This window comes from Monopterus albus, unplaced genomic scaffold, assembly GCF_001952655.1.
Source record: "Monopterus albus unplaced genomic scaffold, M_albus_1.0 scaffold317.1, whole genome shotgun sequence".
Classification (NCBI taxonomy): Eukaryota; Metazoa; Chordata; class Actinopteri; order Synbranchiformes; family Synbranchidae; genus Monopterus; species Monopterus albus.
This window is the reverse complement of record NW_018128197.1, coordinates 16,090-32,363: the sequence shown is the minus strand read 5'-3', so window position 1 is coordinate 32,363 and position 16,274 is coordinate 16,090. Positions and strand designations below refer to the sequence as shown.

The window sequence follows — 16,274 nt, the reverse complement described above, 5'->3', positions numbered from 1 at the left end:
AGAGACAAAAGAAGAAAAGAAACAGAATACTAGCTGTGTCACCTGTTGTTCAGTTTGAACAGAACTGTACTTCAGTGGTAATGTGTATGATGTGGCTGCTTGAGGTCACAATCAAATATAATCTAACATCAATGCTTATGCTTTACTTCAATGACAGATCGATGGTTATTTGATTGATGCGTTGATCCAGACTGATGGATCAGTTCACCCCTGGTCCTTTTCTCACTGTAAAAGTCTGATCTACATTCCCAGTGAGAGCTTTAAGTTTTCGACTGTCTGTGAATTTCAAATTTGTTTCAAACAGGAATTTCCTGACACTTGGTATGAAGACAGTTTATCTCACTTTGCTAAGTGCACTTCCAGTCCATTTTGAACCCCCACCAACCCCGTCACATAACAGAAGCAGAGCAGACACGATGGTGCACAGACAAACAGACTCGCACCTTATGGGGTAATGACTTTCTTACTGCTGTGGTGAGCTGCCAGTAGACCTGTTGATACCTGCAGAGTAATCTTAGAAGTGGAAAGTACCCCTCCAAGTCTGACACACAGGGAACTGAGGCCCAAGAGGCCTTCACTATCTACCTGTCACACACAGACACACATACGAGCACAAACAAATTTGTGTAGTATCACTGCTTCTATCCTCTAGACACACAACCCAGACTTGATCTGAAATACAGTAAGACCCATGCTACTTCCATCCTGCCATGCCTCTAATGTTGAGAACCATGTGGGAATAGGGGAATATGTGTGTGTGCTCATGCATGTTGGTGTGACCAACATGGTGTGATTTCCCTCTATGCATTTAGGGTACTGTGTGTGTCCTGGGCTTCCCATGCTAGCATGTGTATCAGCATGTCATGTATGTGAAATCACCACCCACACATCTGCAGACCTTCTGACACTCTTCATCTCTTTTTACACCTGGCCTCCAATTATCAAGGCTTCAAGAGGGCAGGTGTGCTCGCTCATTGCCCTCACGACTTGAAAACAGTTGTTTCATCCCCCACCTGCCACAAGTGCTGCTAGGAGCTGGAGGTGACTGTTGACTTCTGACATTCATCTTTCTTCTTCCCCCACCAGAGATATGCTGGGGGAAAGCCCAGCATATCTCTTCAAGCACATAAAACAGGCCTTTAATTTGCTTTTATATGCCCAGAAGTTAGTGCTACCTCTCATTTCTCTGGACTGCAGTCATGACTATGATCCCACAGGGTTTGACCAGATCAGAAAGAAAATTATGAGTGCCATTTTGGTGGCCGAGACATGTTGGCTATCAAACGGGTGGTGGAATTCACTGCTTTTTTGTTTGTGTGTCTTTGTTGGCGCAGGAAAAAAGGCTTCGACTCTGGGAGGAAATGGAAGGGGAAGAAGACTTCTAGCTATGTAGTGGTTCTCACAAGATAAGGGGCTCCTATTTCCAACATGTTTGTCTGACCTGTGGAGACCTTTCCATTGGTAGTTTACACTTGAGGGAAGGAGCAACAGATGGAGATAGCCTGAAGTTCTTAGTTTGATTCTGCAGTCGGTTTATATCTAGCCTTAAAGTTGTAATCGGAGATTTTGATGAGGTCAAACCCTGGCTTTGATATAACGTATATATTGGACAAAGTTAAGTCCAAACACTAATTTAAGTCTTTAAGGGAGAGCAATTGTGACCATGGTTTCACTTGATCATAGGTGATTAAGCATATAATGATGGATAGAAATGGAAATTGTATTCTTTCAAAATTGAAAGAATACAGGCCTCTGAATGTTTTCTGAATCCACTATTAAGTAGAACAAAGGAACTGACTTTTCAAAGAGGTGAGTCATGTGTAACCCACCTGTCTTGTTTCCTGCTGTGTCTTGCGATCATGACCCCCATTGTGACCAGTACTGAGAGGGAACCAACAGCAGCCAGTACAAATCCCATGTTATCATCTGTGAAAAATCACATCAACACAATTTGTCACTGCTTTCAACCTCTTCCAATCCATCTATTATGCATATCTTTTAATAACGGTGTCAATATAAAGTCAAAAAGCTACACGAGATGCATTGGTGTTAGAAATAAAAGCATGAGGGGGAAATTGAAGAAACAAGGCATCAAGCAGAGCTGCTCAATAGCCAACACCAGGCCTGTGGCCGAAGCTCGAAAGTAAAGATGGGTGTAACAGTTTGAGTATGTCACTAGGTGTGGTTGAAATATACTGTACCATGCCTGTTCAGTCAGTTTTACCTGGGTAAATAAAGGATTAAGTCACAAAAACATGCTAGAACAACTGAGGCCTTTACAATGGTACAGTAGCCATAGTGTAGGTCTATGGCTGCGAACCACTGGTGAAGTTTGGCTAGATGTTTTGTTTTTTCAGAAAAAGTCCAATGTTTTCTTTTTGTTTAAATTTGATTATAACAGGGAGTTTGTCAGCTGCTCTTATAACATTATGGCATAATGTTGGCTGCTGTGGCATTACTGCAGCATGAAACATATTTAAAATAAATCTAAATTAAGGCAGCAGATAGTAGAACTAATAATGAAAACAATTTGACATTACTCAGCCTATGAGTTACTGTAATTACCCCAGTGCAAGAATATGTTTGCTTTAACATACAGGCAGGAATCTCACTGTTTTGCATATTAATTCAAAACAAATTTTCCAAATAGTCTATCCTTTATTTTGGTATAGGCCTTTATATGTAAGGTGCTGTATCACTGTCTTTTGGGACTTCAGAGTCCATCATGGAGACAAATGTTTTTTCCTTTCAAATTCATTTAAAGTTTCGTTTTACCCACCCAAAAAAGCAATAAATCAATGTTCACACTACTCCCTAGTGGTATATGGACATGTAAATCCTTAGACTGAACTGAATTACCTGCCTCCAAAATTTCACCAATAATATGGAGGCAAATGTAGTTTGTTATACAGGCATTTAAAAATGACATTTAGTAAATTGATCAATAACAATAACATCTCTTTACAGATGAAACAGTGGCTCATTGTGACTCTGGACTCTGCACACTCTCACCCATACCCAATGGCCCACCCTCTTGGGATAAGGGTTTCCCTTCCTCACAAACTCCAATTAAACCCTGACCAGTACCCAGTCACAGTCTGATGCAGCACTCTGTCTTTTCTCACCCATATGTTACATATTTAGCCAACGTTTACCAGTGGACATTAAACACGCTGGCGCATTCTGTGAAATATCGAATAAATTCAGCAAGTGGACAAAAGTCTACACATACATACAGTATACAATTAACCATTACTGTGACCAACACAGTTTTGTTGTGCAATAAGACACGAGGCAGTTGATCATCATAGATTCATGTCATGTGCAGTGGGACGCACAATGCTAATCTGAACTATTTCTGAGTGGCTGTGGCTCAGGAGGCAGAGTGGTCATCTCCCACATGGCAGGTTGGTGGTTTGATTCTGGTCTCCACATGTCAATGTGACCTTGGACAAGACACTGAACCCCAGTTGCCCTTGATAACCAGGCAGCAGCTAACAGCACCACCATCAGTAAGAAATTTCCCCACAGGGATTAGTAAATAGAATTTTTTTTGGTGTATGCACCAGGCAGCAACTTTCATTGGAAAGAATGGACGCCATCTTGTAATCTAGTACCCAGGTCTCAAAATACCTATAAGAGCTAGTTATGCAGGATAATAGCCACATTTTAAATCCTGCATAAAAAACTCTCAGTGGTTGACCTCTTCTCTAACAAGACAAAACGGTGTAATTGGGATTGGCCCATGAACCTATTTTGCAAAAAAGAAATGAGTATTTCTAATTTTCGTCCTTGTGTAATCTACACAGTGTAATGCGGGTCGAGTTCAGCTATCCCACAAAAGAGCACTGTGTTCTGCCAGCTTATCAGCAAATGCAGGAATTGGTTTTTATAATTACCAAAGAGGATCAAACAAAACAAAAATGATACGTTGGCTCTAAACAAGCAGTGAGTACAGAACTGGATGGACTGATAAAACTTCCATTTACTGGATTTTCCCAGCATTTGCCTTCACACTGCTTGCAAAAATTAGATCATCTGAAACTTCCCTTGGGGTGGTGGCAAGTTCAGTACACCATACTCCAGTTCATACAGTACACCCAGCAAGATGTGTTTTTAAGGCAGGCAACTATACGGATGTTATGGAAAAGATAATTATCAAAGTACAGTCATCCTCTAACACATTAAAGGACAAACATATGTCAAATGTGGCAAATATTTGTCAGGTACACACTGCAGTTGTTGCTCCTGTCAAATGTCAGCCTTGGAACATCAAACACACACTTGCATGCAGGAGCACAGTGAAATACACACCTAAACCAGCTTCATTACCCATGGCCAGACCTTCAATACAGCAGCACTTGCATCAAACTGTAGGAGACAGAAGGCTGCAGCATTAATGCCACAAGCATCCCAGAGCATATCTGCACCGGTGCATGTGGAGGACTGACAGTCAATCAGTGTTAACATCAACTTTATTTGCTGGCAAAAACCCAAAGCTATCTCGTTACTTCACTGAACCAGCCTGCACTGATCAAGGAAAGCTCCAGGGAGCAACAGCACTCAGTTTGGACTGTTACATTACCAGTAAGAGAGGATTAACACATGATAGACATCATGGAGTTGGACTAAACAAGTTAAAGCTGATAGAAAACAGAAATTTGGTGGTTTCAATGCAAATCAAAGATGGCAGAGTATGTCTACAATCTGTACTTCAATGCAAGTGATTATTTTTACATTTTGCTACAAATTCAATTAAAAAAATTGTCTGAACTCTTCATCATTCAATCCCTTTTCCAGGATTTATCTCCTAAAGTAATTGCAAACAGACGATACTGATCAGAAACTCAAGATTGTTTTCATAACTCTTCCACACCCATACAGCCTTGAGCTACACTCTTAGAATGTAAAGCATCTAAGATAGAGATGAGTTTTTTTGACAGTGCTGATATCATCTTCAAATAATTCTGTTGACTTTTCTCTCCCTGGTAACAGTGTGCGTCTCTGTAACAAGCTACTGTTGCCATCTGAACTGTGTATCACACCCTGTCTGACTTAATGTGATGGGTGGAAGTATTCTTTGAATTTGAACCGTGTGCCAGACAACGAACTTCAGCTATCAAATATTCTATATACAAATTTAATAAGCACACAGTTGCAAAAATCCAAAGCCTGGTAGAAGTCAAATAAAACATTTCTCTCTAATGCTGCTTTTTGACTCCATCCATGCTCAGATTTAGACCTCACCCCAGCATGGAAACAGCTGTGGTCCTCAGACATGTCAGTGATCTGTGAATAGGCACAAACTCAAAGTAGTAGATAGACCAAAGTTGTGCAGGAATGGTTTTTGGGTAAATCTGACTTAGGTTTGAGATGGACTACAATCCCCTCTCCCATTCAAAAGCAACAATCAAACACCACCATCCTCTCTGTGACAACCAAAGCAAGCACTTTGAAGACATCCGTGCGACAGTATGAAGGAAAAAAAGAATGAGAAATAATGAATGCAACAGGAAGTTGGAATTACAGTGTGACAGGGGGGTGAGAAAGCCTGTTTAATTTACCTTTATACACTGACAGAAATGGCCACATGATGACAGTAAGGTGTGAGCAGCATGACTGGTTTAAAAGTGCCAAGCTGCTCTCGGTTGGCATTTCAACAACTTCTACTATGCAGCCCTCATTTACGAACCACTTCTGTCTCTCTCTCTGCTCTCAACGGCTCTGTCTCAAAGGCAGAAAACTGAGTGAGGCTTTGTCTTGCAACCCACGTCACTTCTTCCTGTGAAAATCGCTCTGCGTCTCTCTGGCAGCTGTCACCTTTCCTTTAATCGCTTTCATCTCCTCCCTGCATGGAACTCTATTAGTATTACAATGCCATTAAGGTGGGGCGGCCTCATTATTGGTATGCATCTGATACACAGCCAGGGCTACTGTTTTTCAGAAGACCGTGACAAGGCATAGCCAAGCTGGTACATTCTATGACTTTATACTTCTCAAGTCTACCATGGCCCTGCCTGTACTCAGATCAAAAAGACTTCCTATCCAAACCCCACCCTCACCTTTACAGCAGAGGATATTAACACTGATCATCACAATACACCACACCCTTGTCTAAAGACTAAAGCCTTTAAAAAGCACAGTGACAGGTACAGCAGCAGGATGTAATCCATCTCAAACAGTCGGGGAGTCTAGTGATGGACGAGATTCAAACAGAGATCCACCTTTGATGAAAGAGACTCACTGTCACCTTTGTTGACAGGTGCCATTTCAAGAGTGGCTCATTAAAGTGACTCAGAAGAAGTCAAACTGGATGCGGTGGCATTTGTTGTTCAGCAGTAAGCACTTTTCATCTTAGCTATGACTACAATTCTCTGGCTGTTCAGCCCACACATCACGCTGCAGTGATTCATACAAGGGGAGGAAGAGAGATCCATCAGGCGTCTCTTGGTCTGTATTTAGCATTGTTTACATGGTTAGAGGTCACATTTGAATGGCAGAGGTAAAAGCTCATGCAACACCTACCACCTGAGCACCTCGGGTCACGTTGACAATTGCTAGCTCTGATTTATCTAATGAGAGCGTCAGACCAAGCATGATCACTGTCAGACAGCTAAAAAGTCCCATTGTGTGTGTACAACATGCTGAGCTGAAACTCTGCCTCAGTCTGCTGTGTTTATCTATACAGCACATGTAAATGTGAGTGTGTCATCAACTGAACAGTTAAGAGGGCCGATATTTTCTATTCTTTCAGAATAACTCACTGCAGTGATGTTGTAAAAATCAAATCTAGTGCATATGACTTTTTCTTCAATAGAAGACTTCAGCAGTAGTGCTCTGTGAGATACTGTTAACTAAAACCAGAGCAAGACATCCACAAAGCATGTCAGGGTGAGCAAAATGAAACAAAAACCTAAATAAATCACCCGACTTAATAAAGAACATTTCTAAACGCCTCTGCACTTGATAGCCAAGTTATGAGACCAACATGTTGACCTAATGAAGGAGTTAGGATCAACTGCACCCTGCTGTGAACCAACCAGTTGTTTCAAAATATGACATATTAAGCCTCCCAGATTACGATCAAAAGGAAGTTTCTGTTTGCAGCTCTAACAAGGAAAGGAAGAAGGACTGGGGTGAAGCTATGGAGATAAAAGTGGAGGTGGATCACAAGTCAGGTGGCTTTGTTCCTCAGCTCCCTCTCACTGCATTATAGCTGATAGAAGCCAAAACCCTTGAAATCTGAGATGTGCAATTAAGAAAATAAAGATCTAATTCCATCCAATCTTTATGTCACTGCAATATTAATGTATAATTACTGTGTTATCACTTGTTTTTCAAGGTTTTCTAAAAACCGGCCTGCTTCCACTACACAATAGGACAAAAGGAGGCATTAACCTGCTCTGTTACAAACACAAAACACCAGGAATTCAGTGGGAAATACTGCCACCCGATGGCAACGGACAGCAACTACAACAACAGTCGTTGAGAGTTCAAGGTTGGTGATGAATGAAACTATGAGAAGCACACAGGTGGTTCCAATTTACAAAGACAAAGCCAAGCCAATCCAGGTTCAGAAGTTTATAGCTTTGTAGCTAATGGCCTCCATAAGACACAGAGACGAGTCCTGAATATCTGCTTTCAGTGAGACTGGTTTAGAAGATGATTCCAAATGTCCCTCTCGGTTTTCACTGGAGGATGCTGCCAATGTTACTGAATATAAAACATGAGGACTAAGTAATAATTATATTCATTTACTCTAGGTGGTACCATACCTTTACAGAACAATCGTGACAAACTGTTTCACAAGTGAATACATCAAAAAGAACACCAGATACTTAACGCATCAATTAAAACGTTGAACAGAAACAGTTAAAGACATTGCATGTTTTAACCCAACAGAAGTGATATTATACTTTTAATGGAAGAGCATTACAGTTTAGACTGTTATCCTCCAGTATGAAGCTCAGCTAGTACAGAGATAAATAGGTAATCACAATGATAATTTAATCTTTTTCAGGTGTTTCTGCAAATCAAATCAGCTAATTTTGTTGATGCTGTTGCCAGAAATGGCAGTTTTGAAATCTCACCCTCTTTGTGTTTAATATGTAAATTGGAAAAAGATCAAATTTTCATAACATCCATGTGTGCTGAGTATTCTGGCTTTGATTTCTGACAGCATGGCTCATGAATGCAATGTTTTTCTGCAGGCTAGTCCCCTCACTCTGTCAATGTGTCAATGCACCACAAAGGACAGTTTTCCAAAAGTTCTATATATCTGTTTTTAAGAACGACTTTTGTTTATAAGGCAGGAAATATTTATATATTAAAGACTTGATATGTGGGAGGCGCAGTGGTTAGCACGGTTGCCTCACAACAAACAGGTTCTGGGTTCAAACCTCACGGCTGATCAGGGCCTTGTTGTCTGGAGTTTGCATATTCCCCTGGCCCCTGTGTGGGTTTTCACTGAGTACTCCAGCTCCCTCCCAGAGTCCACACACATGCAGCTTAGGTGAATGTGAATATGAATGTCAGCCCTATGATAGACTGGCAACCTGTGCAGGTGTACCCCGCCTCTTTTCTAATGTCAGCTGGGATTGGCTCCAACCTCCCCGTGACCCTCTATAGGATAAAACTCTGTAGCTAAGGGGATGGATGGATTTGTTTTACATTAGAGCCCACCTGTTATACAGTAGGATTGCTCTCCTGTCCAGGTCCCATCATCCAGACAGGTGCATTGTGTTGCCCCATAAAGTTTGTAGCCTTCATTGCAGAAGGTCAGAGTCTTCCTTGGTGTATAATGTGTCCCATTCTTCTTCCCATTCCTGGGTGTGGGAAGCCAGCCACAAGTCACCACTAAGGAATAATGACACACTGAACAGTCAACATTAAAACCCTTATGTTGCCTTCGCTAGTGACAAACAAATGTTTTGGAAAGATATGCAGATGTCTGAACACTGATAACTTCAAAGCTTCACTTTATTAGGCTTTCTTATGGTACGACTGTGGCATACGGATGAATTCCTAACCAGACACATGCGAGCAAGCAACAACAAAACATGCAGTCGTCCACAAATTATACAATTACCCTTTGGCACAAACACAACCAAAACAGACACAAATACATCTTGTTTTTGCCTACAGGTACAAAAGACAACCAGTCAGTCAACAGAAATGAATCGTGTTTCACACGGTACCTGGCTCCAGGGCTTCCATTAGGGCCCGATGGTTTTTGTAGGCACTGAGTGTGGCATTTCCCACTGTGAGGCGCCGAGTAGTCAGGGTGTCATATTTACAGAACTGTGCCCCTTCTCCAAAGCAAATCTTCAACATGTCTTCCACTAGAGGGTTGTCAGGTATCACAGGTAGAGAAAAGGCAGGAACAAAAGCAGGGTTGTGGCTTGGTGGGAAACCGTAAGTATCCAAAAGGTACTTTGAGTCATATGTGAAAAGGGAAGACTCCTTGGAGATACTGCCTGTGGATTTAAGAAACAACAGTTAAGATGGAGAAACATTTTGGATTTTTTGGTTGGAAATCCAAATGATTATTTTTGGACTGACTGCCACTTTCCAAGAAAAATGAATTCCTGTGCACTTTTGCAGCATTTGTCAAAGTTTTAGCCGAATGTGTCTCAAATATGGTCATTTAAACACACAAAATAGGCTTTATACACAAGATTAAAAGACAAACTGCTGGTTAATTCAGCAGTGATCGGTTTGATTGATTGTTCAAAAGTCGTTTACGCTCACAGCCAGCTCCAAAGGTGAAGATTTCCTCCGATGTGGCGTTGGCTGAGGAGATGACCTCTCTGTGTTGGGTCAACAGGTCATCTGATGGGTCAGAGTTCATCACACCAAGGAGACCCCGGGTTTGGTTGGTAAACTCTGTTGGCAGCAGGACAGTCACTGCCATCGTTACTTCATGCACACAAACATCCACGGCAGCACCAGAAGGGAACATTGCTGTTACTCTGTGAGGACTGGGAGTGAACACAAACACTCCTAGAAAAGAAATGATTAAAAAACTTAAAACTAGACATGGAAAATACACTTCACAGTACTACTGTAGACGTCAATTCAGTTAAGGTTGCACTAGCTTTACAGGTTAAAATACTGCTGTTTTATCACATCTTTCGACCAACGTTACTCAAAGTTTAATGGCACCGATGAGAACTCTCAGCATATGAAGTGGTGAATCAAGACTTCAGTCATTAATTAACAGCTTGAATCACTAAAAGTCCATGAGTTTGCCACTCAAAGATTTTCTTCCCAATTTCAACTTTTTCTGTCCACAAAATGGGCAAAACTTAGAGAAGGCTACCAAGCTTTTATTTCATTATTACCTACATGTTTCATTCCTGAAACTTTGGGTCGCCAACGTGCAACAATGTCTAGTGCAGCTTTAACTCAGTCAGGGCTTTTGTAAGCATCTCACCGTGAAGGTCCATCCATCTTTGCTCAGTTAAAGACAGGAGCTTTTGGTTCCTTAGCACCTGAAGATGGCCCTCTGCTAGACGCACCTCAATGACATCAGAGGCCTTCTCTTTCATAGCCACTGACAACAGCTGTGTGGCCTTGACAAGTGTGCCTTTGGTGGTAAATAAGACCATTATACATTATGTAGTAAGCATTGATCTCACTGATTTAATAAGGAGAATATTAGAGGCACTGAGCAAAAACAAGAAAGAAAAAAGGCAGCAGATTATCATTTACAGCAGAAAGATGTTTCACTCACACAAGGACCTGACATCACTTGCTCTCAGAAATATGAAAAAGATAAGGGGGAGCCTGACATGCATCATATGAGAAGAGTTGAAGCAAAGGAAGATAATCAGTGCAGTAAGAAAGAACATGGCCAATATGTCTGAGCAACTTCAGAAACAAGCAATCAATCCTGTGGCTGGAGACACAAATCGAACCATTAAACAGTTTCATCCGAACAAAGCTTTGGGGATAAATGAGGGGATTAAGCATCTCATTAGTCAAACCTAATGTGCATTCACTGTTCTTAGGTTCCACCTGTTCTGTTCTGTCCTGGACACTCAGCTCGGGTGAAGACACAAGGTAGTACCCTCCTTTTCCATTGAAAGTGTAGCTGAGGCCATCGAACGTGATGAAATGTGGATCTCCGAGGACAACACCTGTAAGGCATGAAGAAACAACGCCCTGATGCATTTATATCAAATACACATAAACATGATCTGATCTTTCATACATCTAAACACTGGTTTTCTAATATCAGTATGCAGCTTATTGTTTGTATGATCTAATTTATTATCAGCTGCAGTGTGTAATTCACTTACTTCTCCTGCAGACTGATCTGGTATTGCCTGCGGCTCTAACGCCAGAATACAGCACAAGTGTGTAGCCACACAGACACAGTTAGTTACAAATTAACAAACACATAAATACACATTTTGGCCCTTGCAATAATAACTGTCATATTAGTGTAGAACTCCCAATATTATTATTTTTATAAATATCTGAGTGTAAGGCAAACATTTCCACACCTTGTTCCTCAGTGGAGGAAAACTTTGTTTTATTTCCAGATGTTTGACTAAAACAAGCCACAAACTGAACAAAGAAACTACTGAACCAGAGAGCTTTCTTCTGGTTAATTAAGTGTTCATCATCATAGCTGTGTTGTGGTACTGTGCTTGAGTTTGTATCCATTATGATATTTGTTAAACATATTCTGACAGTCTCAGACCTATAAATATATTCAATCTGATGTAAGAATGGTCTCACCTGCTCTGAGGGCTTGTAGTTACGACATCCCGTAGAAGGTCGATGGCTGAGGTAGATGTGGCAGTTGTCAGACCACAGGCAGCAGTAGATAAAACTCGTAACATCATAAACTATTTAATGAAAGGTTCAAGCATGTACTAGGTATAAGCAAATTGAAAATATATTTGTGGATATGTCTGGAATTATGTGTGGTTACATACTGACTGTTGTTACATGTTTGAAAGAATAAATAAATCAAATCAAATCAAATCAAAGCCCGTGGGAGTAACCTGGCACCCATGGGGGCTCCCTGTATGGAGGTGATCCCCACTCGTGAGCCCTTTCTGGGGTGCTGCCACCAATCGAGTCTCCTGTCAGCACCAGAGCACCCGTGCTGTCATAACAGCACTTCTGCCCTGATCCATGCATAGGGCTGGAAATATCAAAGAAAAATCATGTCAAAGAGGGAGAAATGCTTTTCTTTTTTTTAAAAGGTCAAAATCCTCCCGTCACCTTCACCTGGCCTGAACTGCTCTGACACAGCAGACACTACCGGGGTGATAAGTGAACACACTGCCCTGCTTAATGTCACAGCTGTAGTCAGTCTGAAAGAACACAGTGGATGAAAGTTAGTCCCAGATAAAGAATAATAAACACAGAGCAGCAAACATTAATGGATGAGGCAATTAGTGAATTGAACGACAATTTATTGGCAAATATTGAAATAATCCAATAATTATTTTTATCACGCTTCAAGCTTCTTAAGTAAACATACTTCACTCCAACATATGTCTCCCAGAAATCAGTTTTTCTTCACTAGTTTTTGACATTTTATAGACTAAAAATAACCGACAGATTCATTGATAATGAAAATCAGTTTAGCCTTAAATTAATGTAATTTAATATCTGGCAATAAATAGAATTAGAATAAAAACTCTAATACAACACACCTTTACACTGATCACATTGGTAATGATTTAACACAAAGCATGTTTCCTAAATTATTCTGGACAGTCCTTGTTTCCTTATCACTAGAGGAATCAGGAGGAATTACAATTATCTGAATTTGCAAATTAATCACTGCAGTGCAATTACTGACCAGAATGTCAAATTAACTCTTTAACAGGAACTTTGCATAACCTGCAAACCTTGACCTCATATAAAAAGTTCTTAAAACAGCACAGAGATGAAGCATTTGTTTGCACTGACCATCATTATACTGCTTTTAGAACTGTTCCCTAACAAAGGTCTGATGATTGTTTATTTTTTGTAAAAGAAAGGTCATTCTGACTCAGATGTTCCTCTACTGTTACCAGAATATTAATCAAATTGACAGAGTGCATTGCTGTTAATAGAATGTCAAAAATCCTTAGTTTAACCAGGAGAAGTAACCCTACTTTAAACATTCAAACATCAACCAGTTACATGAGACTGTGCTATAATTATGGAATTGTTGCTATTGCTGTTATTAACACTACCTACAGTCATACTTGCGCTGATAGTGATGTTACTGCTGCTATGGCAACTAATTATTTTTAAAAAGTATTAGAAATAAAATCAGATTCATCATGGAGGGTGTACTCACATGAAACCTGCCTGTGTCTGCTCGGGCCTGTGCCAGAGTGCACGGACAGTCAGTAAGCTTGCTGAGGAAGGTGGGTAGTTTCTTCTCCACAACGTCCCGCTGCAGACACTTGTTCTCGGCCCGGGCGGCGGAGTCATCTCTGAAAGTCTGCTCTAAGTGCCAGGCTAAGACATGACTTCCACTCCAGAGGCCCTGAACATCCCTGTGTGTAAAACAGTTATATTCAAACTAGATTCTGATTTGTTAACCTAAAATCACATTTCAAACTATGGCCAAAATGAACAATTATGTGATGATTTTTTTGCCTAGTAATTAATAGTTTAGTCTATAAAATGTCTGATAGTAGAAAAAAAGAGTTCATCACAACAGCACTGACTTTCTGACACTTGATAGGTATAAAGTAAATATACTGTACTTTAAAAGCGTTTTCAACTCTACATGCCACTTTTGACCATTTTGTTCCCTACAACTGTGCCGATTCTTATCAGTTGTGAAGTTTGCATAATCACAATGAATATGCACTTTTTACAGATATGATTAAAATACCGTCAGAAAATGTTTTATAATGTAATAAGATATTTCTGAGTGTCTTATGATACCTTGCTCTGATTTAGAACTAGTAGTTATACGGATATTCCCCAGCTCCCAGTCAGAGTATCCATCGGAGGGTTTGGGGATAAAACTGAAGGAACCAATGTTGGGCACATTCCTGGTGAGGGAGTACAGGTAGCTGAGCTCAGCCTGCAGGGAGTATGATCCATTCATCCTCGCCTCTGTGCTGCTGTTGAACTCTCTGTAACCCCACAGCTCTATGTTGACCTTCTCTCCTCCAGTCAAAGAGCTGTTCCATGTCATCCTAAGCTGCCCTGCTATGTTCGGGGTGCCTAGTGCTGCCACTGTGTTGCATTCACCAAGGTGACTTCATAAGCAGGGTCTGCTTTAGTGGGGTGCACTAATACAGAGAAAAACAGAAAACATGGAGGAGACACATGGGTAACCAGTCCTGATGTAAACAGAGTTTTGCTAATCTAAAGTAGAAATATGTGCGGTCATGGATCCAACCAATCATTAGCCAGATGGTTGCACAGTTACGTGTTGGCAGCAGTAATAATAACAACTGCAAAATATATGTCATTGCTATTCGATCTTTTCACAGCAGCACCATGTGATATTTTCAGGATTGCAAGCTGAGAAAAGTCTTGCCCATGAACATCAAAGATGTAGCTGCTTCTACAAACCATAGTACTGAATTAAAGGTCTGGATACTTTAGTAAACGAGAGATTTCAGTAATAGATTTTTAATGTTTGTGGGGAAAAAACTACTAAAACGTTTTGACTTTGTCATTGAGGCTTACGAAGTGCAGATTAATGTGCAAAATGGAAAATTTATTCATTTAAAAACAAGTGTGCAAAATGGGAAGAGGTATGAATACGTTTAGAAGCAAGTGAATGTATCTTGATAAAGATAACCTAAAACCATAATTAATATACTGTATTCACAACAGGTATTTAGCAGTGTAAATCATTTTGGATCTGATCCAAAATTAGTTTAATGTTTAATAGATTCTAAATCAAATGACAAATTTGGTGGAAAATCAGCATTTTTTTCCAGCAACTTACCTGACAAGTACTCCCCAGATCTATCAAAATTAATTACATCTGTTGAAACATCAACTGGTTAAAGTTCATTCAAACAACAAACAAGCATAACTACGCTAAAGTTACACAAGTTTCCGAAGGCAATTATTAAATTATAAATTCACAAACGTTAATTTATCAAAGGTCGGCAGGTTTTAAACACACCTTTTGTTCTTACGTACCAATACACAATATATATGCTTGACAATACGCGCACTGTCTTGGTTATAATTTCGTTTTAAACAATTTTTACCCAACATTTTACTTCACCGTTAGCGCCTGTACTTGTTCACGTTAAACAAACTCTCGCAATATTTTCCGGGGTTTGTTTTAGCATTTGACGCATGCGTAGTTCATTTTAGTCTTCATCTTGCAAAGTGATTCAGAATGAAATGGATGGGGCTGACATATTAACCTAACTAACTGTCCTCTGGTGTGTGTGAGTAATAGATAGATCATCTCGGACACGTCTAGCGCAACAACAACCAGAATGGAGGAAGAGTCGGGAGAGAATGGGGTTTTTCTTAGTCAGTTAGCAAGCTAACGAGCTAGCCAGTAGCATCAGTAGCAGCTAGCTAATCATTAAAATAGCAGTTCTCAAGGTAACTAAGTAACGTTACTTACAGGGAAATGTATTTTCTCTACACAATTATCGCATCTCTAGTTTCGTTTTTCATTTTAAAATGTATGAAAAAGAGGAGGTATTGCACCGATCTGAAAAGACTTGATGGCAAAACCGTTCTTGTTACAGGTACACGCCTTGTTTATTTGTTACAATCATCTTCCTCGTTACTGCACTAACGTTATACTTTATATATATATAAAGTACAAATTATATATGACTTGATGTAGTCAATTTGACATGAAATGCTAAATGACATTTACACCAAATCTCACTATTTGCACCCTGATAATCCTATAACATTAAGATTATCGCAGTCCGTGTTACTGCTGTCCTATTAGAGTCGTAAACGTACCATTTATGTTTATATTTTTTTGTTTGTTTGTTTGCAGGTGGGAATTCTGGCATTGGCAAGGAGACAGCTGTTGCTTTGGCAATGAGAGGTGCCCGTGTCGTCATTGCTTGCAGAGACCTGGACAAGGCTGAGAAGGCTGTGAGGGAGATTAAGTTCAAGAGTCACAGTCTGAACGTCCTTCACATGGAGCTGGATCTGGCCAATCTGTGCTCTGTACGGGAATTCTGTAAGAACTTTCTCCACAGAGAGAAGAGGCTAGATATCCTGATCAATAATGCAGGTGAGGGGGTAAACTACAGGGAGGACTTGTCTGTGCAGATTTTCAGTCATCCAGGTCATAGTAAACT

General features: G+C 40.3%; 2 protein-coding genes and 1 long non-coding RNA gene across 5 annotated transcripts in view; 1 reads left to right on the top strand and 2 right to left on the bottom strand.

Moving 5' to 3' along the window:
- susd2 (sushi domain containing 2) overlaps positions 1 to 13,510 on the bottom strand; it is a gene marked incomplete at its 5' end in the record, with an annotated part of 14,845 nt that extends 1,335 nt beyond the window's left edge. Inside the window, 10 exons of the mRNA XM_020623957.1 lie at positions 1,830 to 1,926; positions 8,683 to 8,856; positions 9,198 to 9,476; positions 9,751 to 10,002; positions 10,436 to 10,615; positions 11,048 to 11,141; positions 11,749 to 11,858; positions 12,003 to 12,160; positions 12,247 to 12,332; positions 13,313 to 13,510. Of these exons, the coding sequence (XP_020479613.1) occupies positions 1,830 to 1,926; positions 8,683 to 8,856; positions 9,198 to 9,476; positions 9,751 to 10,002; positions 10,436 to 10,615; positions 11,048 to 11,141; positions 11,749 to 11,858; positions 12,003 to 12,160; positions 12,247 to 12,332; positions 13,313 to 13,510 (1,628 nt within the window). The remainder of the gene's footprint in view (positions 1 to 1,829; positions 1,927 to 8,682; positions 8,857 to 9,197; positions 9,477 to 9,750; positions 10,003 to 10,435; positions 10,616 to 11,047; positions 11,142 to 11,748; positions 11,859 to 12,002; positions 12,161 to 12,246; positions 12,333 to 13,312) is intronic.
- A 191-nt stretch (positions 13,511 to 13,701) lies between these two features.
- On the bottom strand, positions 13,702 to 15,202 carry LOC109974001 (uncharacterized). Its single transcript, XR_002276911.1, has 3 exons — positions 15,116 to 15,202; positions 14,933 to 14,971; positions 13,702 to 14,264 (listed from the first exon to the last, which is right to left on the bottom strand). It is a non-coding gene; the product is annotated as an uncharacterized LOC109974001 (long non-coding RNA).
- A 108-nt stretch (positions 15,203 to 15,310) lies between these two features.
- Positions 15,311 to 16,274, top strand: part of LOC109974000 (retinol dehydrogenase 14) — a 5,093-nt gene continuing 4,129 nt past the window's right edge. Inside the window, exons 1-2 of one of the 3 annotated variants that reach the window (XM_020623955.1) lie at positions 15,311 to 15,701; positions 15,965 to 16,207. In XM_020623955.1, coding sequence (XP_020479611.1) covers positions 15,581 to 15,701; positions 15,965 to 16,207 — 364 coding nt within the window. In that variant the 5' untranslated portion in view covers positions 15,311 to 15,580. The remainder of the gene's footprint in view (positions 15,702 to 15,964; positions 16,208 to 16,274) is intronic. The other 2 variants (XM_020623954.1, XM_020623956.1) reach the window with 2 other exon arrangements.